Source organism: Nerophis lumbriciformis, linkage group LG22, assembly GCF_033978685.3.
Source record: "Nerophis lumbriciformis linkage group LG22, RoL_Nlum_v2.1, whole genome shotgun sequence".
NCBI lineage: Eukaryota > Metazoa > Chordata > Actinopteri > Syngnathiformes > Syngnathidae > Nerophis > Nerophis lumbriciformis.
This window is the reverse complement of record NC_084569.2, coordinates 1,684,827-1,708,399: the sequence shown is the minus strand read 5'-3', so window position 1 is coordinate 1,708,399 and position 23,573 is coordinate 1,684,827. Positions and strand designations below refer to the sequence as shown.

General features: G+C 41.4%; 1 protein-coding gene across 1 annotated transcript; it reads left to right on the top strand.

The window, feature by feature from the left end:
* Positions 1–1,140: 1,140 nt before the first annotated feature.
* Positions 1,141–14,972, top strand: tob2 (transducer of ERBB2, 2). The gene is made up of 2 exons (XM_061974483.1): positions 1,141–1,443; positions 12,294–14,972. The coding sequence occupies exons 1-2, from the start codon at positions 1,380–1,382 to the stop codon at positions 13,481–13,483; spliced, it is 1,254 nt and encodes a 417-aa protein (XP_061830467.1). The 5' UTR covers positions 1,141–1,379; the 3' UTR covers positions 13,484–14,972.
* Positions 14,973–23,573: the final 8,601 nt, after the last annotated feature.

The window sequence follows — 23,573 nt, the reverse complement described above, 5'->3', positions numbered from 1 at the left end:
AACTTTCTCAATACCCGACCTCTTTTTTGCGCCTTTAAAAAGAATTAGAACTTTACTGTAAAACGCTTTCTACCTCTAAGCAAAAAGCTGTGAAAACTATGATGCTGTGTTCCAAATTTAAATTATTTATGGAACTTGTGTGAGCCTATGGCTTTACACATTGTTGTATATATATATATATATATATATATATATATATATATATATATATATATATATATATATATATATATATATATATATATATATATATATATATATATTGCATTCTATTTTTAATTGTTTTATTGAGTTTACAACCATTTGGCGCTGTTTTGTAGTTGTTTTGATTATTATTATTTCTTTGCTTGTATGTTAATGTTGTAAATGTTGAATAATATAAAAAAAGGTTTTAAAAATAAAAAAATAAAAATAGATTGTTTTTTAAATATTATTACGGAAATTTCAAGGCGTATCAACCACGTGTTACGTATACAATTAAGCATACATGTGTAGTTATATTTATACATGCATTCTTGTAAATGTGTATACATTTTTTCAGGTTGATAAATTGCTTTGGTTCGCATAACAAAAACTATTTAAATAGCCGGACACGTGTAGTATAAATATGATTTACAACAAAGGGTGCAGCTGTATGTATTCATTACGTTTCAGAAAACATGCAATGTTTTGTCCACCAATAATAATTGCGTTTCTTTTTTAATTATTTTACGGGATGTGTAGCGGGTGGAATGTGTTTCAATTGACGTAAACATTGCAAAGTTGAAAGCGAGAAAAGAAAGAATACAACAAGCAGAACGTCATTTCCCACAAAGCCTTGTTTAAAGGCATGTCGTGTTCGCTCATCTGATTGGACGCCGCGGCCCAATAATGTGTGGACACGCCCCCTTCTCAGCCAATAGGGAGTCTGTTGCCATCAGCGCTTGTATTTTTAGCAGGCTGTCAGCGCCCTGAGGAACTACAAATATCCCTCCGCGTTATACCTAATATTTCATATTTACTCTTCAAAGAAAACTAACAATATTTATTGACTTGATTATTGTTATCATCAAGTGATACAGAAATATACTCATTATATTTGTGTTTGCCTTTTTGTTATACCTATTATTATTACTACATAATGCGTTGTGTGTGTTATTGATTTTGAACCATTTACGTAAGTGTTTATTAGTGGAGGAAAATGACATTTGGATAAGAAGAAGTAACCAGCGTGGTCATGGTAATTGACACAAAGTAGTGCCTGGCGTCATGGGGGTGTGGGCGAGTCACTGTGTATAAATACGCCGGCTTGTCACCCAGCTAACTTTCCCTGGACGCTCCCTTGGACGCGCCATTTAAGACATCACAATGACAAGGACGAGCATTACAAACATCTTTTTATGGACTTGACTTTGCATTGCGAAGAAGCCCAGGCAGGGTGGATGAAATCCAACACGCAAGCAGGTAAGTGGCGGCCTAGCTGACCTTGTTTGGATGTGCTGCTTGCTTGTTGACATGATTGGATTGGAAAGCTTTTATGAGCTAAATGATGATGCAGAAACTATACAACCTCCACTCTCACCACAAACTATACAACCTCCACTCTCACCACAAACTAAACAACCTCCACTCTCACCATGTCGTCATTATGCTGGCTGACATTTTGCCTCAAGTCCTCCTAGCTGTCCCACCACCTTTATGGCTCCTTCCTGTTCTTATCAACAACTGTATCATCATGTACATCTCTACAGAATATTGTATCATCATATACATCTCTACAGAATATTGTATGATCATGTACATCTCTACAGAATATTGTCTCATCATGTACATCTCTACAGAATATTGTATGATCATGTACATCTCTACAGAATATTGTATGATCATGTACATCTCTACAGAATATTGTATCATCATATACATCTCTACAGAATATTGTATGATCATATACATCTCTACAGAATATTGTATGATCATGTACATCTCTACAGAATATTGTAAATCTAAACAGGCATCTGCATTGGGCAGCAATATTCTAATGAAATACATGGAAGCTGTCTTTAAAATTGTACAATTTAAAAAAAGATAACACTCATTTTAACATTTTTTCATTTTTTCAATGATTTATTATAACCTGTTCTCACAAAGCGGGGTGTACAAAGTGCGGCCCATTTGTGGTCCACAGCACAAAAAAAATTAACCGCCTGCCGCACATTTAAAAATACTGTTACACTTTAAAGGGTGGAACAAAATGGCAAGAGGAAAATGTTGAAATTATCGCCTCTAAAAACTGAGGAGACACAATGTTATGTTTTGTTTCTTCAAGACAATTCAGATGACTTCCTGTGCCTCAAGAACAATATCGATAACCCGGGCGGGGGTTTCCAAAGCATCCTAAAACTACTGTTTAAAAAAAAAATGCAAATGGATGAAATGTAACGAGAAAAAGTTGCAATGTTGACTCTATGCAGGCTGTTTTTTTTATTAAACTGTCAGTGCTCAAAAAATAATAATGAATCAAAATTGTTGTTGTTATGAATTATTGACCTATTTAAGGCTGCAATTACTTTAAACCAAATATTCCACTTTGAAATATGTTTTTGGGGAAAATATTGCATATTTTGTGAAAAGTTTTTGGGGAAAAAAAAGGCAATTAGACTAACAAAAAAGATAATAAAAACGAAAAATTGACGGATAGATTTGAAGTTGATCTACATCAGTGCTTTCTTCAACTTTTATTTCACCAATTAGCGCCTCAGAAAACACCTGCTACTCTCCCAAGTACCACCTTAATGACATCATTAAATACAGTAGTGTAGTAGACCTAAGTATTCATTAAGTACCACCATAATGACATCATTAAATACAGTAGTGTAGTAGACCTAAGTATTCATTAAGTACCACCATAATGACAACATTAAATACAGTAGTGTAATAGACCTAAGTATTCATTAAGTACCACCACAATGACAACATTAAATACAGTAGTGTAGTAGACCTAAGTATTCATTAAGTACCACCATAATGACAACATTAAATACAGTAGTGTAGTAGACCTAAGTATTCATTAAGTACCACCATAATGACATCATTAAATACAGTAGTGTAGTAGACCTAAGTATTCATTAAGTACCACCATAATGACGACATTAAATACAGTAGTGTAGTAGACCTAAGTATTCATTAAGTACCACCATAATGACATCATTAAATACAGTAGTGTAGTAGACCTAAGTATTCATTAAGTACCACCATAATGACAACATTAAATACAGTAGTGTAATAGACCTAAGTATTCATTAAGTACCACCACAATGACAACATTAAATACAGTAGTGTAGTAGACCTAAGTATTCATTAAGTACCACCATAATGACAACATTAAATACAGTAGTGTAGTAGACCTAAGTATTCATTAAGTACCACCATAATGACATCATTAAATACAGTAGTGTAGTAGACCTAAGTATTCATTAAGTACCACCATAATGACGACATTAAATACAGTAGTGTAGTAGACCTAAGTATTCATTAAGTACCACCATAATGACGACATTAAATACAGTAGTGTAGTAGACCTAAGTATTCATTAAGTACCACCATAATGACGACATTAAATACAGTAGTGTAGTAGACCTAAGTATTCATTAAGTCCCACCATAATGACAATATTAAAATACAGTAGTGTAGTAGACCTAAGTATTCATTAAGTACCACCATAATGACGACATTAAATACAGTAGTGTAGTAGACCTAAGTATTCATTAAGTACCACCACAATGACAACATTAAATACAGTAGTGTAGTAGACCTAAGTATTCATTAAGTACCACCATAATGACAACATTAAATACAGTAGTGTAGTAGACCTAAGTATTCATTAAGTACCACCATAATGACAACATTAAATACAGTAGTGTAGTAGACCTAAGTATTCAATTTAAACAAAGCCGAGGTTTTATTTAAGTATATTTAATATTTTTGGCCTATGTAACATTGCAGTTTGAACAGTAACACCGTGTACATAATGGAAAATAAAAAAAACTGTACTTTTATAAAGTGATTTAATTTGGAGGCTGTGTATCACAGTTTGAGAACCACTGATCTAGAGATTGAAGTGTTGAAAGTTACAAAAAAAAAAATCATCTTATTTAAAAAAAAACCTCTGAGTGACGCTTTTTGGATCCCCGAGGATTTTAATGGGATTTTTTAAAACTGGCATTGTCAAAGAAAAAAAAGAAATACAATTATTGACACATTCAAGGCTTCAATTACTTCACATTAAATATTCCTCTTTAAGTTTTTTGGGGGTAAATATTACAATTTTGTGTTTTTGCCATTAAAAAAAGTGTTTTCTTTGCCAAAAAAGGGCATAAAAATAAAAATGTATATAGAAAGATGGACCTGAAGTTTAGCGATTGAAGCTGTGAATAATTAAACAACTTGGAGGTGAGCCTAAAAGGTCAAACAAATACTTATACTTATTGTATTGGTTTTAAAAATGAAAACAAATATATATATCGAGATATACTTTTTCGTCCATATCACCCAGCCCTAATGCTACTTGAAAGAGTTTGTTGCCATCGGGGCGAGGATTAGTTATCTAGAAGCTGCACTGTGGGGGGACGTTAGCGCACTAGTTGAGGATCCAATGTGCATGATCACGATATACAAGTCTGACAGATTGTTATCATTTATTGTATGGCACACTGTGCAAAGTACAGCCATCATCCATCCATCCATCCATTTTCTACCGCTTATTCCCTTCGATGGCGCTGGAGCCTATTTCAGCTACAATCGGGCGGAAGGCGGGGTACACCCTGGACAAGTCGCCCCCTCATTGCAGGGCCTACAAGCATGATATCAAAGCTAAATGAATACTCTGACCGTATCAATGAAAAGTGAGCATGTCATTATGTTCTTGAAGCTTTAGCATTGATTCAAGTGGAGCTTTTCTTCCAAGCCTCTGCCATGTTTTCTAGTCTCTCTCGTCACAATCACCTTAGCAAAAAGCCACTGGGGGGAAAAAAGAAGAAGAAAAAAGACAGGCGGTCACGTGGGGGAGGTTCTACTGCACATGTTGACAGCGCCATGTCAACAAAGAGACTTCCTGGGCGCACAGCAATAGCCGGATGGAAACCTTCTCTGATGTCTATGTTGAACAGGCCCTTAATTATGCTGCTTTAAGTCTTCTCTGATGTCTATGTTGAACAGGCCGTTGATTATGCTGCTTTAAAGGCCTACTGAAATGCCATTTTCTTTTTTAAACAGGGATAGCAGGTCCATTCTATGTGTCATACTTCATCATTTCGCGATATTGCCATATTTTCGCTGAAAGGATTTAGTAGAGAACATCGACGATAAAGTTTGCAACTTTTGTTCGCTGATAAAAAAGCCTTGCCTGTAGCGGAAGTAGCAGACGAGTAGCGTGACGTCACAGGTTGTGGAGCTCCTCACATCCAAACATTGTTTACAATCATGGCCACCAGCAGCCAGAGCGACGATTTCCCCATTAATTTGAGCGAGGATGAAATATTGGTGGATGAGGAAAGTGAGAGTGAAGGACTAGAGGGCAGTGGGAGCCATTCAGATAGGGAAGATGCTGTGAGACCTGATATTCAGCTGGGAATGACTAAAACAGTAAATAAACACAATATACTCTATTAGCCACAACACAACCAGGCTTATATTTAATATGCCACAAATTAATCCCGCATAACAAACACCTCCCCCCTAACCCACCAATACAAGTCAAACACCTGCACAACACACTCAATCCCACAGCCCAAAGTACCGTTCACCTCCCCAAAGTTCATACAGCACATATATTTCCCCAAAGTCCCCAAAGTTACGTACGTGACATGCACATAGCGGCACGCACGTACGCGCAAGCGATCAAATGTTTGGAAGCCGCAGCTGCATGCGTACTCACGGTACCGCGTCTGCGCATCCAACTCAAAGTCCTCCTGGTAAGAGTCTCTGTTGTCCCAGTTCTCCACAGGCCAGTGGTAAAGCTTGACCGTCATCTTTCGGGAATGTAAACAATGAAACACCGGCCGTGTTTGTGTTGCTGCAGCCGCCCGCAATACACCGCTTCCCACCTACAGCTTTCTTCTTTGCTGTCTCCATTGTTCATTGAACAAATTGCAAAAGATTCACCAACACAGATGTCCACAATACTGTGGAATTTTGCGATGAAAACAGACGACTTAATAGCTGGCCACCATGCTGTCCCAAAATGTCCTCTACAATCCGCGACGTCACGCGCTGATGTCATCATACCGAGAAGATTTTAGCAGGATATTTCGCGTGAAATTTAAAATTGCACTTTAGTAAACTAACCCGGCCGTATTGGCATGTGTTGCAATGTTAAGATTTCATCATTGATATATAAACTATCAGACTGTAGTAGTGGCTTTCAGTAGGCCTTTAAGTCTTATCTGATATCTATGTTGAAAAGGCTGTTAATTATGCTGCTCTAAGGAGGATCTCATTCCTGCAAAGTACGCCCCTATTTATAGTCCACTCCCCCTTCCCTCAATCTCACCTTTTCCGTGTCAAACTTCACATGCAAATCTCTTTTGATATCCCAAATCCTGGCATCTGGCAACATTGGAATTGAGGCGTCTTTCAAAGATGAACAATCCCCGTCTGTTTGTGTGCATGACGAAATAGTCTTCTGTGTTGTTGACAACAAAACACTTCTGCCATTTTAAATCGTACGTGCTCCTTGTGATGTCATTGTTCTTCATCTTTTCTCTGACCTGGGCTGGCTGGCTGGCTGGCTGGCCCTGGTCATGAAGGATAGAAGCATTAAGCTGCTTCATAAGGCCGTGGTCATGAAGGATAGAAGCATTAAGCAGGAGAGCTGCTTCATAAGGCCGTGGTCATGAAGGATAGAAGCATTAAGCAGGAGAGCTGCTTCATAAGGCCGTGGTCATGAAGGATAGAAGCATTAAGCAGGAGAGCTGCTTCATAAGGCCGTGGTCATGAAGGATAGAAGCATTAAGCAGGAGAGCTGCTTCATAAGGCCGTGGTCGTGAAGGATAGAAGCATTAAGCAGGAGAGCTGCTTCATAAGGCCGTGGTCATGAAGGATAGAAGCATTAAGCAGGAGAGCTGCTTCATAAGGCCGTGGTCATGAAGGATAGAAGCATTAAGCAGGAGAGCTGCTTCATAAGGCCGTGGTCATGAAGGATAGAAGCATTAAGCAGGAGAGCTGCTTCCTAAGGCCGTGGTCATGAAGGATAGAAGCATTAAGCAGGAGAGCTGCTTCATAAGGCCGTGGTCATGAAGGATAGAAGCATTAAGCAGGAGAGCTGCTTCATAAGGCCGTGGTCATGAAGGATAGAAGCATTAAGCAGGAGAGCTGCTTCATAAGGCCGTGGTCATGAAGGATAGAAGCATTAAGTAGGAGAGCTGCTTCATAAGGCCGTGGTCATGAAGGATAGAAGCATTAAGCAGGAGAGCTGCTTCATAAGGCCGTGGTCGTGAAGGATAGAAGCATTAAGCAGGAGAGCTGCTTCATAAGGCCGTGGTCATGAAGGATAGAAGCATTAAGTAGGAGAGCTGCTTCATAAGGCCGTGGTCATGAAGGATAGAAGCATTAAGCAGGAGAGCTGCTTCATAAGGCCGTGGTCATGAAGGATAGAAGCATTAAGCAGGAGAGCTGCTTCATAAGGCCGTGGTCATGAAGGATAGAAGCATTAAGTAGGAGAGCTGCTTCATAAGGCCGTGGTCGTGAAGGATAGAAGCATTAAGCAGGAGAGCTGCTTCATAAGGCCGTGGTCATGAAGGATAGAAGCATTAAGCAGGAGAGCTGCTTCATAAGGCCGTGGTCATGAAGGATAGAAGCATTAAGCTGCATGGGTCACATTGAGATTATAAAGGATTTGTGACACATCTGTTCCTTCCATCCTCTGCTCTTCCTATCTTTAATTCCATCTTTTTCACTCCCAATGTTTCTTCTTTTACTTGTCGGTACAGTTTCATTTTCATTTGAATCGGAGTTATGCCTGAGAGGATGTACTCTCTATTTGATTTTGTAGTGATAACAGAAGGACACTAAGCAACTCCAGATTGATAGCAGAATTGTGTGTTTCTCCACTTTTATTGGGTTAAGGCACATGTGAAAACCTCTCAAAGACGACCTCAAGAGTGCTATGACTTACTCCGTTTTATGAGTGGCAACGGCTGCACAAACAGGATCTGTGTATGCACTGGTTGCCACTCATTAAACCTAAATTCATGTGTTTGTAGGGCTACTTGTTCACCCCATCAACACATTATATAACAGGTAGGGTTGGGCATCGTCTGAAAATGGACGATTCAGATTCCCCAACAAGATCCGCCCGGAGTTCCTTAAGGCTCTGGATGTTGTGGGGCTGTCTTGGTTGATAAGACTCTGCAACATCGCGTGGACATCGGGGGCGGTACCACTGGATTGGCAGACCGGGGTGGTGGTTCCTCTCTTTAAGAAGGGGAACCGGAGGGTGTGTTCTAACTATCCTGGGATCACACTCCTCAGCCTTCCCTGTAAGGTCTATTCAGGTGTACTGGAGAGGCTACGCCGGATAGTCCAACCTCGGATTCAGGAGGAACAGTGAGGTTTTCGTCCTGGTCGTGAAACTGTGGACCAGCTCTATACTCTCGGCAGGGTCCTTGAGGGTGCATGGGAGTTTGCCCAACCAGTCTACATGTGCTTTGTGGACTTGGAGAAGGCATTCGACCGTGTCCCTCGGGAAGTCCTGTGGGGAGTGCTCAGAGAGTATGGGGTAACGGACTGTCTTATTGTGGCGGTCCGCTCCCTGTATGATCAGTGTCAGAACTTGGTCCGCATTGCCGGCAGTAAGTCGGACACGTTTCCAGTGAGGGTTGGACTCCGCCAAGGCTGCCCTTTGTCACCCATTCTGTTCTGAACTTTTATGGACAGAATTTCTAGGCGCAGGGTATCTAAAGTTAAAAAGTTAAAGTACCAATGATTGTCACACACACACTAGGTGTGGCGAGATTATTCTCTGCATTTGACCCATCACCCTTGATCACCCCCTGGGAGGTGAGGGGAGCAGTGGGCAGCAGCGGTGGCCGCGCCCGGGAATCATTTTGGTGATTTAACCCCCAATTCCAACCCTTGATGCTGAGTGCCAAGCAGGGAGGTAATGGGTCCCATTTTTTTATAGTCTTTGGTATGACTCGGCCGGGGTTTGAACTCACAACCTACCGATCTCAGGGCGGACACTCTAACCACTAGGCCACTGAGTACGTCTGGTTTGGTGGCTGCAGGATTAGGTCTCTGCTTTTTGCAGATGATGTGGTCCTGATGGCTTCATCTGGCCAGGATCTTCAGCTCTCGCTGGATCGGTTCGCAGCGGAGTGTGAAGCGACTGGGATGAGAATCAGCACCTCCAAGTTTGAGTCCATGGTTCTCGCCCGGAAAAGGGTGGAGTGCCATCTCCGGGTTGGGGAGGAGATCTTTCCCCAAGTGGAGGAGTTCAAGTACCTCGGAGTCTTGTTCACGAGTGAGGGAAGATGGGATCGTGAGATCGACAGGCGGATCGGTGCGGCGTCTTCAGTAATGCGGACGCTGTATCAATCCGTTGGGGTGAAGAAGGAGCTGAGCCGGAAGGCAAAGCTCTCGATTTACTGGTCGATCTATGTTCCCATCCTCACCTATGGTCATGAGCTTTGGGTCATGACCGAAAGGACAAGATCACGGTTACAAGCGGCCCAAATGAGTTTCCTCCGCCGGGTGGCGGGTCTCTCCCTTAGAGATAGGGTGAGAAGCTCTGTCATCCGGGAGGAGCTCAAAGTAAAGCCGCTGCTCCTCCACATGGAGAGGAGCCAGATGAGGTGGTTCGGGCATCTGGTCAGAATGCCATTCGAACGCCTCCCTAGGGAGGTGTTTCGGACACGTCCGACCGGTAGGAGGCCACGGGGAAGACCCAAGACACGTTGGGAAGACTATGTCTCCCGGCTGGCCTGGGAACGCCTCGGGATCCCCCGGGAGGAGCTGGACGAAGTGGCTGGGGAGAGGGAAGTCTGGGCTTCCCTGCTTAGGCTGCTGCCCCCGCGACCCGACCTTGGATAAGCGGAAGAAGATGGATGGATGGATGGATAAAGAGGCAGGGTAAATAGGTACAAAATTGACTATGAATTTCTCACAGGGCTATTTTCTACCAGTTTATAAATATCAATCATTTTGAACATGAATGAAAAATATCAATTGATCAGAGCTACAGAATATAAATCAAAGCTTTTTTCTAACCGATTATCAACCTACTTAGTGGCCTAGTGGTTAGAGTGTCCGCCCTGAGATGGGTAGGTTGTGAGTTCAAACCCCGGCCGAGTCATACCAAAGATTATAAAAATGGGAGCCATTACCTCCCTGCTTGGCACTCAGCATCAAGGCTTGGAATTGGGGGTTAAATCACCAAAAATGATTCCCGGGCGCCACCGCTGCTGCCCACTGCTCCCCTCACCTCCCAGGGGTGATCAAGGGTGATGGGTCAAATGCAGAGGACACATTTCACCACACCTAGTGTGTGTGTGACTATCATTGCTACTTTAACTTGAACTTTAGTTGCAGCCATAATTACAACACACCACCAAGCATTCTTCTGTTTTATGAGTGGCAACAGGTGCATAAACAAGATCAGTGTATGCACCTGTTGCCACTCATAAAACCTACATTCATGTATTTGTAGGGCTACCTGTACTCATAAACACATTTATATAACGGTTAGGATCGGGCATCGTTTGAATTTGGACGATTCCGATTCACAATAATTCTCAATTCCGATTCTTTTAAGAGGCAGGGTCAAAAAGTTTCTTGTATTTAAAGTTCTGGGCACTTAAAACAGTTTTATCAAATTATATATTTTTTTTTTATTGACACTCCTGAAATAATTGAAGCAACAGAAAATAGGTAAAAACTTTTCTAATCAATTGATTGATCGTTGCAGTCCTAATTGCAACACACCACCTAGCATGGAATGACTTGTGTTTTATGAGTGGCAACAGGTGCATACACAGCTCAGTGTTTCCCTTACATTCATTTGTTTGCCGCTACCTGTTCAGCCTATAAACACATGAAATAACGATTGAATTTGGACAATTCTGATTCCAGTTCCCCGATTCTGATTCTTTTAAGAGGCAGGGTCAAAAATTGACTATGAATTTGATCACAGGGCTATTTCAAACCAGTGTATCAATATCAATCCTTTTGAACATGAATAAAAATAAAGACATTGATGAAAGAAACGGAATATAAATCCAAGCTTTTTTCTAACCAAATATTAGTTGCAGCCCTAATTACAACACACCACCAAGCATTCTTCTGTTTTATGAGTGGCAACCGATGTGTACACAGCTCAGTGTTTCCCTTGTTTTTATTTATTTGTGGTGCTACCTGTTCAGCCTCACTTTTAAACACATAATAATAGTTAGGGTTGGGCATCATTTGAATTTGGACCGTTTTCATTTCAGTTCCTTGCGATTGTTGATTTTGATTCCTTTAAGAGGCAAGGTCCAACATTTACTATGAATTTCTCATGGGGCTATTTTCAACCAGTATATAAATATCAATCATTTCAACTTTAATAGAAATTAAATGATTAAATCAAAGCTTTTTCTAATGGATTAATAGTTGCAGCCTTAATTACAACACACCACCAAGCGTGGAGTGACTTCATGGCTTTTATGAGTGGCAACGAGTGCATACACACCTCAGTGTTTCCCATACAGTCATTTACCTGCTCACCCCATAAACACATAACATAACATAAACACATAACATTAACGCATAACATAACATAACATAACATAAACACATAACGTCACGCTTAGGGTTGGAGATTGTTTGTTTGAATTTGGACGACTCCAAATCTGATTCCGATTCCCAAACATTTTGTTTCTGATTTATTTCATGAGGCACGGTCAAACGTTTACTATACATTTGTCACGGGGTTATGTCCGAGCAGTATATCAATACTTGCAATATAAATGTCATGAAATGTCTTTCCAATGTCACACTTGATATTTGTAAAGCTCATAAAGAAAAGTGAGTAGCTCTAAGCTAATGCTAGCGAGTTAGAGGAGATGTTTTGGTGGTTCCTCGTGCCAATGAAGGACTGCCATGCTTGGAAGTCCAATTTTCAACAGGTGAGGTTGATGAAAATAATGTCTGTGCAAAGAAACATCAACAATCTGCAATATGGCTGTGTTGACAATTATTGTCTTGACAATCTGCAATATGGCTGTGTTGACGCGCTCCAAATGATCTCTGCAAAATACTCACATTTGCTCTCATCTTTCCAGAGGCCGCCATTCTTGAGACGTCCGCAGCTTGCCGTCTTCAAAGAGTTGTCTACCATGACGACATCACAAGCTGCTCAGTGAGCCGGAGAAGCGTTACGGACATCGTTACACTTGGCGTCGCCGCCATCTCGAAGCATCCCATCATGCACCTGGAGGTGAAGGTTGCCCTCAACTTCATCGTGTCCTATTTGTACAACAAGCTGCCTCGTCGTCGAGCCGACCTCTTCGGAGAAGAACTGGAGAGGATCCTGGTGTCTCGCTTTGAGGGTCACTGGTACCCGGAGGACCCCCTTCGAGGCTCCGCCTTCCGCTGCCTTCACCTGGGCGCCCCCTGGGACCCGGTGGTGGAGTTGGCCGCCAAGAGAAGCGGCCTGGACACCGATGAAGTGCGCGTCAACGTCCCCGAGGAGCTCAGCGTGTGGATCGACCCCTTTGAGGTGTCCTACCAGATCGGAGAGAAGGGGGCGGTGAAGGTGCTCTACCTGGAGGACCTCAGCTGTGACGGAGCGCGGCCCGAGGAGCTGACGAGAGACGCTAAAGGAGACGCCGACCTCGAAGAGACTAAGAATCTGGGCTTCAATCCAGACGCTCAGGTCTTTATTCCCATTGGAAAGCAGTCATCTCCTTCCATGATGCCGTCGCTCTCCAGCTCTCCCACTGCGCCCAGCACTCACCCCTGCCCGGGGATCTTTGGTTCACCTTCCGCCCACTCCTCCAACACCTCCACCCCTTCTCCACCTCAGCAGCCCGCCTCCCGTCCTCAAGCCATCACCTTTACCACGGCCGCCTTCGCCGCCACCAAATTCGGCTCCACCAAGATGAAGAAAAATGGCCCGGCGGCAACTCCGCCCGCCCCCGCCGCCCACTCTCCCACCGCCATCTTGGCTCCAGAGCTGCTCAAACACAAGCCGCTGTCTCTGTCCATGCACTCGCTCGGGGCTCCCGTCCCCAGCCAGCTGTCCCCCAACGCCAAAGAGTTTGTCTACTCCCCCGCTCCTCTCTACTTTGACGCCGAGCCCTCTTTTGACCCTTTCGCCAGCCCGCCACCGCCACCGTCCCAAAGTATGGGCATCATGGGCGCCAACGGCGAGATCTCCTACATGGAGAAGCCGCCGTTTGTGGAGGCTTTAGGAAGCTACAAGCTGCAGTATCCCAGCCAGGCCTTCCAGCCTGTGGTGCTGGCCAACTGACCGTCCACTCCTTCCAGAACTCAACTTTCTAGAAGGTTCCGGTCCCATTCTGGGTGCTGAAGGGGTTTTCTCTGTTAATCATGAAGGTTGTGCTCAAGAAGAAAGGAGCTCTGCAGCTTGCTGGGTTCTTTCTAGAAAGGGACAACTTCCAATAATTCATCCCTCGGGGGGACTGCAGGGAGACAAAGCTTTCTTTGCATTTGAGGTAGCCGGCACTCACGTGTGGATACCTGGAAGTAGCCGGCACTCACGTGTGGATACCTAGAAGTAGCCGGCACTCACCTGGAAGTAGCCGGCACTCACGTGTGCAGATACCTGGAAGTAGCCGGCACTCACGTGTGGATACCTGTAAGAAGCCGGCACTCACGCCTGACAGACTCGTCCCGTCGTCTTTGCAGGAGAGCAAAGGGGGGGGAAGGGAATTTGATGATGTGGGGCTCAGACACAGGTGTCAAACTCAAAACCCAGGGTCCAAATCTGGCCTGCCACGTGAATTAAAGTGACCCGCCCCATCATTCCATGTGGCCTGCCGCATTACTTAACATAGCTGGCCGCCTCATTTCATGCGGCCAGCTATATTATTTAAAATGGCCTGCCGCATGCAGCACTATTTAAAATGCATCATTTTATGTGGCCCTCTGCAATATTTAAAGTGGCTTGCCACATTATTTCATATAGCTGGCCGCTTCATTTCAGCTGGCCTACCACGTTATTTTGTGGTAAGCTGCTTTATTTAAAATGCTGTGCCGCATTATTTCATGTTATTTTGTGGTAAACAGCATTATTTGAAAACGGCCGGCTGCAACCTTTTTATGTGGCCCTCAGCATTATTTAATGTGGCCCTCAGCATTATTTAATGTGGTCCGCTGCATTATTTAATGTGGCCCTCAGCATTATTTAATGTGGCATGCTGCATCATTTAATTCGGCCTGCCGCGTTATTTAAAATGGTATGGCACACTATTTAAAATGGTATGGCACAGTATGGTATGGCACAGTATGGTATGCCACACTATGGTATGGCATACTATTGTATGGTGACATTTTTTTTTTTTCAAAAGTGTTGATGTCAAGCAGCGTTGATGCCAGAGACCACACCCTCTTACCCTCCTGTCAATGTTTGATATCCACAGTCCTTCAGCTCTAATGTGCTTTGGATCGCTCCCCGTATCGCACTTTATATCAAACTATGCTCATTTTACTCCTCAAACTGAAATGATGTTTGACAACACTCTTCTTCTTCTTCTTCTTCTACCCTCTCTTAAACAATTTACCCTCCCATGTTGTGCCACACGTGGAAGGGTTGCTTAATGAATGATTGACCTTTGTAACCCTTTAGGTAAATATTACATTGTGAGGGAAATGTTTTCTTCTGTGATCAAATTTATTTTTGTTTTTTTCCCCCAAATCAACTGTTAAATTATATATCATATAAATACCACACACATATATATATATATATATATATATATATATATATATATATATATATATATATATATACAGTATGTCATGTAAATACCACATATATATATATATATATATATATATATATATATATATATATATATATATATATATATACAGTATGTCATGTAAATACCACACATATATATATATATATATATATATCATGTAAATACCACACACATATATATATATATATATATATATATATATATATATATATATATATATATATATATATATATATGTATATCATGTAAATAGCACACATATATATATATATATATATATATATATATATATATATATATATATATATGATGTAAATAGCACAAATGTATATGATGTAAATAGAAAAGTGAGTGTTTTGTTTTCTTCCGAGGTGCAGTTATGTTTTCCCAGGTGAATATGCAAAGATGTGTACTGTACTAAGTTGCTACTGTACATCATCCATACTGTACTAAGTTGCTACTGTACATCATCCATACTGTACTAAGTTGCTACTGTACATCATCCATACAGATTGATAGCACTTCTTGCAAGCAAAAAAACACTTTTGCTGTTGATTTCATGGGTGGAAGAAAAAGGTGAAGGAGTCGTCTACCTCTCATCACGGGGGTCAGGTGGAATGGCCTGCATGACCCAGGTGGGGATTCGAACCCGCACACCAGACACGTGTGAGTGCATCCACTCCTTTTGTATTCTGATGTCCTTTTGCTTAAATACCATGTTTTATTTTGCACTTTGGAATATTTCATAGTTATTTTCTATGTGAACAGAAGAAAAAGATGTCTAGAATGTTCCTTCTGCCCTATTTGGTACAGTGTGAGTCCCCTCGCCTGCCGCTAGGGGGGGCACTTTCTTACTCTAGCCCATTTCTTTTGTAAGTTTCTAATAAAAAGAGCAGTAGCATGAAAATACCTGCTGGTTATTCCTCTGTGGGCGGGGCCTCCAGGGTGTGGGCGGGGCTTCAGGGCCTGTGGAATGACACGTTGTTTGGAGTGCAGATAAATAATACACATCACCTCATCTTTTGATAAAAACACTCCGCTCAGACGCCAATTCAGTCATGCTATGGAAGGAAAAAGACAATTAATGGGAGTAAAAAGAAGACATTTAATGGTAGTAAAAAGAGATTTAATGGTAGTAAAAAGAGATTTAATGGTAGTAAAAAGAGATTTAATGGTAGTAAAAAGAAGAGATTTAATGGTAGTAAAAAGAAGAGATTTAATGATAGTAAAAAAAGATTTAATGGTAGTAAAAAGAAGAGATTTAATGGTAGTAAAAACTATTTTGCAGCTCAGTTGCCAGAATTTACAGCAAATCAATCAATGTTTACTTTTATAGCCCTAAATCCCAAGTGTCTCAAAGGGCTGCACAAGCCACAAGGACATCCTGGGTTCAGAGCCCACACACAGCAAAAATAAGACTTCTCACATTTAGCTCATGTTCATCACATTTAAGTTGAAATTAAATCTTCAATCTAAATGTGAGCACTTAAATCTAAATCTAAATGATTCCTGAGCATGGCCACCGCTGCTGCTCACTGCTCCCCTCACCTCCCAGGGGATGGGTCAAAACAGGTCCCTTAAAGGGAAACCTTTTTAAACAATAGTCAGATCCATTCTGAAAATGCTTAAGTGATTTTTAACCCTTTTTTCCCCATAAAACATGTTTACTGCTTAGTTTGAGTGTGAGACATTTGCACAGTGCAGCTGCTACTGCACTTCATTGGTGACTTCAACAATTCACACCTGGCTGCTCCTTCATTGGTTACTTGAACAATTCACACCTGGCTGCACTTCATTGATGACTTGAACAATTAACACCTGGTGCCACACAGAGGCAGCGTGAGTGCAGTACAGGTAGGAGTTCTACATTTGGGACGTGGAGACACGGAAACAAGTTGTCTACACTAAAAGGTAAGAACTAGTGATGGGTTGATGAGGCATCATGAAGCGTTTCGACACATTGCAAAACTGTATTGATACTGTGTCGATACTGTGTCACTAAATACTGACATCTGCTGGACATTAAAAATCCCTACAGGCAACCTATGGACCGACTCAACTGACACTGATTTGATGCCCTAGTACAGGGGTCACCAACCTTTTTGAAACCAAAAACTACTTCTTGGGTACTGATTAATGCCAAGGGCTACCAGTTTGATACACACTTAAATAAATAAATATATTGTCATTTGTAAGTTACACGTAAGTGTGATTTAAACAAGAATAGCTAAATAAATACATTTATATATATATAAAAAAATGGGTATTTCTGTCTGTCATTCCGTCGTACATTTTTTTTTCCTTTTACGGAAGGTTTTTTGTAGAGAATAAATGATGAAAAAAACACTTAATTGAACGGTTTAAAAGAGGAGAAAACACGAAAAAAATTCAGATAAAATTTTGTAACATAGTTTATCTTCAATTTCGACTCTTTAAAATTCAAAATTCAACCGACAAAAAGAAGAGAAAAACTAGCTTATTTGAATCTTTTTGAAAAAATTAAAAAAATAATTTATGGAACATCATTAGTCATTTTTCCTGATTAAGATACATTTTAGAATTTTGATGACATGTTTTAAATTGGTTAAAATCCAATCTGCACTTTGTTAGAATATTTAACAAATTGGACCAAGCTATATTTCTAACAAAGACAAATCAGTATTTCTTCTAGATTTTCCAGAACAACAATTTTAAAAGAAATTCAAAATACTTTGAAATAAGATTTAAATTTGATTCTACAGATTTTCTAGATTTGTCAGAATAATTTTTTTGAATTTTAATCATAGTAAGTTTGAAGAAATATTTCACAAATATTCTTCGTCGAAAAACCAGAAGCTAAAATATTTATTATTCTTTACAATAATAAAAATTTTTTTTACTTGAACATTGATTTAAATTGTCAGGAAAGAAGAGGAAGAAATTTAAAAGGTAAAAAGGTATATTTGTTTAAAAATCCTAAAATCATTTTTAAGGTTGTATTTTTTCTCTAAAATTGTATTTCTAAAAGTAATAAGAAGCAAAGTAAAAAAATAAATGAATTTATTTAAACAAGTGAAGACCCATCCATCCATCCATTTTCTACCGCTTATTCCAAGTGAAGACCAAGTCTTTAAAATATTTTCTTGGATTTTCAAATTCTATTTGAGTTTTGTCTCTTTTAGAATTAAAAATGTGGAGCAAAGCGAGACCAGCTTGCTAGTAAATAAATACAATTTAAAAAAATCGAGGCAGCTCACTGGTAAGTGCTGCTCTTTGAGCTATTTTTAGAACAGGCCAGCGGGCGACTGATCTGGTCCTTACGGGCTACCTGGTGACCGCGGGCACCGCGTTGGTGACCCCTGCCCTAGTATATACAATAATATAAACCAAGTCATTTAGGATTATTTCATATCTTCATTTAAATAAAAATATATTTTTATCTTTTTTTAGATACAGTCAATAAATCATGTGAACATGTATCATAACATGGAAATCTAAGAGTACGTGTTGTGGATGATTGTGGACTGGGAATTTTTAATTTTTTATTTTTTTACACATTTTTATAAAAAAAAAAAAAAAAAAAAAGTTTTTCCGACGTATTACATTTTAGACTATTTCTCTTCTTAGTTATTATTTCTCCGGCTGTAGAAAAGAGCCGCTCACAGGGCACAGAGGAGGCGACACAGTTGGCGTATCGGTCACGTGACCAAAACAGCTCATGATCGGTCACGTGACTTTCTAAAACCGACACAGGGTTTTGCTCTATGAGCTCGACGCATGCGCCGATGCATCGGTGTTGCCGGACCCATCACTAGTAAGAACACATTTCTTACAAATGGAGGTTATTGACTATCATTTGTAGAAGATTCATGTGTTTTTGACCAAGTTATTTGACCAAGTTAAGACAAAAAATGAGCAGTGAAGTGAACCTTTTCCAGCAGGTGCATTTAATTAAGAACATGAGTCTTGCTCAAAAAAAAGCTTGTGAATCACTTTGTGTTTTTGATTTTTTGTCATTTGGACAGGTTTATAGTCAAAGTAGCTCTAATTTCATGCTAATTGCTTGTCTGTAAGGACTTTTAAGAAGTTCTATGTGTAGTTGTGATGGACATTGGACATTAAAGGGGAACATTATCAGCAGACCTATGTAAGTGTCAATATATACCTTCATGTTGCACAAAAAAGACCATATATTTTTTTAACCGATTTCCGAACTCTAAACGGGTGAATTTTGACCAATTAAACGCCTTCCTATTATTCACTCTCAGAGCGATGACGTCACATCGGGAAGCAATCCGCCATTTTCTCAAACACCGAGTCAAATCAGCTCTGTTATTTTCCCTTTTTTCGAGTGTTTTCCGTACCTTGGAGACATCATGCCTCGTGGGTGTGTTGTCGGAGGGTGTAACAACACCAACAGGGACGGATTCAAGTTGCACCAGTGGCCCAAAGATGCCAAAGTGGCAAGAAATTGGAGGTTTGTTCCGCACACTTTACCCACGAAAGCTATGCTACGACAGAGATGGCAAGAATGTGTGGATATCCTGCGACACTCAAAGCAGATGCATTTACAACCATAAAGTCAAAGAAATCTGCCGCCAGACCCCCATTGAATCTGCCGGAGTGTGTGAGCAATTCAGGGACAAAGGACCTCGCTAGCACGGCAAGCAATGGCGGCAGTTTGTTCCCGCAGACGAGCGAGCTAAACCCCCTGGATGTCTTGGCTCACACCGTCCCTTATGCCACCGAAGATGATCAGGAGAAGAATATCCACCCTAGCTTCCCTGGCCTGCTGACATGAGGGTATGTCTACAGAATATATTAATTGATGAAAACTGGGCTGTCTGCACTCTCAAAGTGCATGTTGTTGCCAAATGTATTTCATATGCTGTAAACCTAGTTCATAGTTGTTAGTTTCCTTTAATGCCAAACAAACACATACCAATCGTTGGTTAGAAGGCGATCGCCCAATTCGTCCTCGCTTTCTCCCGTGTCGCTGGCTGTCGTGTCGTTTTCGTGGGTTTGGCTTGCATACGGTTCAAAGCGATATGGCTCAATAGCTTCAGTTTCTTCTTCAATTTGGTTTTGGCTACCTGCCTCCACACTACAACCATCCGTTTCAATACATGCGTAATCTGTTGAATCGCTTAAGTCGCTGAAATCCGAGTCTGAATCCGAGCTAATGTCGCTATAGCTTGCTGTTCTTTCCGCCATGTTTGTTTGTGTTGGCATCACTATGTGACGTCACAGGAAAATGGACGGGTGTATATAACGATGGTTAAAATCAGGCACTTTGAAGCTTTTTTTAGGGATATTGCGTGATGGGTGAAATTTTGAAAAAGACTTGGAAAAATATAATAAGCCACTGGGAACTGATTTTTAATGGTTTTAACCATTCTGAAATTGTGATAATGTTCCCCTTTAAGGACATTTTAAAAACCTCACATTGATTTTGTTTGACACATTTTAGATGAAAGACATGTCAGTAGACCACATGGACTTGGACATAAACACTAGGGCTGGGAATCTTTGGCTGTCCCATGATTCGATTCAATATCGATTCTTGGGGTCACCATTCGATTCAAAATCAATTTTTTTTCAATTCAACACGATTCTCGATATTTTCCCGATTGAAAAGGATTGTCTATTGATTGAATACATATGATTTGAGCAGGATCTACCCCAGTCTGCTGACATGCAAGCAGAGTAAAAAGCTTTTATAATTGTAAAGGACAATGTTTTATCAACTGATTGCAATAATGTACATTTGTTTCAACTATTAAATGAAGCAAAAATATGACTTATTTGATCTTTGTGCAAATATTGGACACAGTGTGTTGTCAAGCTTATGAGATGTGATGCAAGTGTAAGCCACTGTGACACTATTGTTCTTTTTTATAAATGTCTCATGATAATGTCAATGAGGGATTTTTAATCACTGCTATGTTGAAATTGTAACTAATATTGATACTGTTGTTGATAATGTTCATTTTTGTTGCTTTGTTGTGTGTGGTGTTTGTGTCTCCTCTCAATTGCTCGGTTTATTGCACTTCTGAGTGTTGCTGGCTCGGCTTTGCTTTTGGAATTGGATTGCATTGTTATGGTATTGTTTTGTTGGATTGATTCATTAAAAAATTTAAAAAAATAAAATAAAATCAATTTTTTTAAATGAGAATCGATACTGAATGATACAACGTGAGAATGGCGATTTGAATTCAAATCTATTTGTTCCTCCCCCCCTACTAAACCGCATAAGACCTGATGTCACTGGAACAGAAGAATACTGCTCAAGTCAGGAAAGATTGACAATGTAGTTGTTTGTGCTCCCATAACAAAACACGGAAACAGTTTACAACAAAAGACATGATTGCAGTAAGTCTTCTGCCAAGATGGCACCACATCTAGAAAGTGCACACAAAAACCGATTGGAAGTAGCCACAGCTCTTAGCTTTCCAACATGTTCCATGGAGAGAAGAACACAGCTAGAGAATATTCCTAATAAAGACAACTACGCTCACAATGCTGCTATTATGGAGTGAGGAAAGGGTGAACTAGTGCCATTCAAACCACCACCTAAAGAAATGATTGCATGCACTGTGCACTTTGCCAAGGACTGTTTACCAGAAAGGTAGTGTGGATCAACACACATGCCAAGTTGCTGCCTCAAACCTTCATCAGTCACCTGAAAACCAGGAAAGAACCGTGTCCAGTCCATGTGCACATATACTGGGCCTGTCATACCTTCAACTGTAGAACCGTGTCCAGTCCATGTGCACATATACTGGGCCTGTCACACCTTCAACTGTAGAACCGTGTCCAGTCCATGTGCACATATACTGGGCCTGTCACACCTTCAACTGTAGAACCATGTCCAGTCCATGTGCACATATACTGGGCCTGTCACACCTTCAACTGTAGAACCGTGTCCAGTCCATGTGCACATATACTGGGCCTGTCACACCTTCAACTGTAGAACCATGTCCAGTCCATGTGCACATATACTGGGCCTGTCACACCTTCAACTGTAGAACCGTGTCCAGTCCATGTGCACATATACTGGGCCTGTCACACCTTCAACTGTAGAACCGTGTCCAGTCCATGTGCACATATACTGGGCCTGTCACACCTTCAACTGTAGAACCATGTCCAGTCCATGTGCACATATACTGGGCCTGTCACACCTTCAACTGTAGAACCGTGTCCAGTCCATGTGCACATATACTGGGCCTGTCACACCTTCAACTGTAGAACCATGTCCAGTCCATGTGCACATATACTGGGCCTGTCACACCTTCAACTGTAGAACCGTGTCCAGTCCATGTGCACATATACTGGGCCTGTCACACCTTCAACTGTAGAACCGTGTCCAGTCCATGTGCACATATACTGGGCCTGTCACACCTTCAACTGTAGAACCGTGTCCAGTCCATGTGCACATATACTGGGCCTGTCACACCTTCAACTGTAGAACCGTGTCCAGTCCATGTGCACATATACTGGGCCTGTCACACCTTCAACTGTAGAACCGTGTCCAGTCCATGTGCACATATACTGGGCCTGTCACACCTTCAACTGTAGAACCGTGTCCAGTCCATGTGCACATATACTGGGCCTGTCACACCTTCAACTGTAGAACCGTGTCCAGTCCATGTGCACATATACTGGGCCTGTCACACCTTCAACTGTAGAACCGTGTCCAGTCCATGTGCACATATACTGGGCCTGTCACACCTTCAACTGTAGAACCGTGTCCAGTCCATGTGCACATATACTGGGCCTGTCACACCTTCAACTGTAGAACCGTGTCCAGTCCATGTGCACATATACTGGGCCTGTCACACCTTCAACTGTAGAACCGTGTCCAGTTCATGTGCACATATACTGGGCCTGTCACACCTTCAACTGTAGAACCGTGTCCAGTCCATGTGCACATATACTGGGCCTGTCACACCTTCAACTGTAGAACCGTGTCCAGTCCATGTGCACATATACTGGGCCTGTCACACCTTCAACTGTAGAACCGTGTCCAGTTCATGTGCACATATACTGGGCCTGTCACACCTTCAACTGTAGAACCGTGTCCAGTCCATGTGCACATATACTGGGCCTGTCACACCTTCAACTGTAGAACCGTGTCCAGTCCATGTGCACATATACTGGGCCTGTCACACCTTCAACTGTAGAACCGTGTCCAGTCCATGTGCACATATACTGGGCCTGTCACACCTTCAACTGTAGAACCATGTCCAGTCCATGTGCACATATACTGGGCCTGTCACACCTTCAACTGTAGAACCGTGTCCAGTCCATGTGCACATATACTGGGCCTGTCACACCTTCAACTGTAGAACCGTGTCCAGTCCATGTGCACATATACTGGGCCTGTCACACCTTCAACTGTAGAACCGTGTCCAGTCCATGTGCACATATACTGGGCCTGTCACACCTTCAACTGTAGAACCGTGTCCAGTCCATGTGCACATATACTGGGCCTGTCACACCTTCAACTGTAGAACCGTGTCCAGTCCATGTGCACATATACTGGGCCTGTCACACCTTCAACTGTAGAACCGTGTCCAGTTCATGTGCACATATACTGGGCCTGTCACACCTTCAACTGTAGAACCGTGTCCA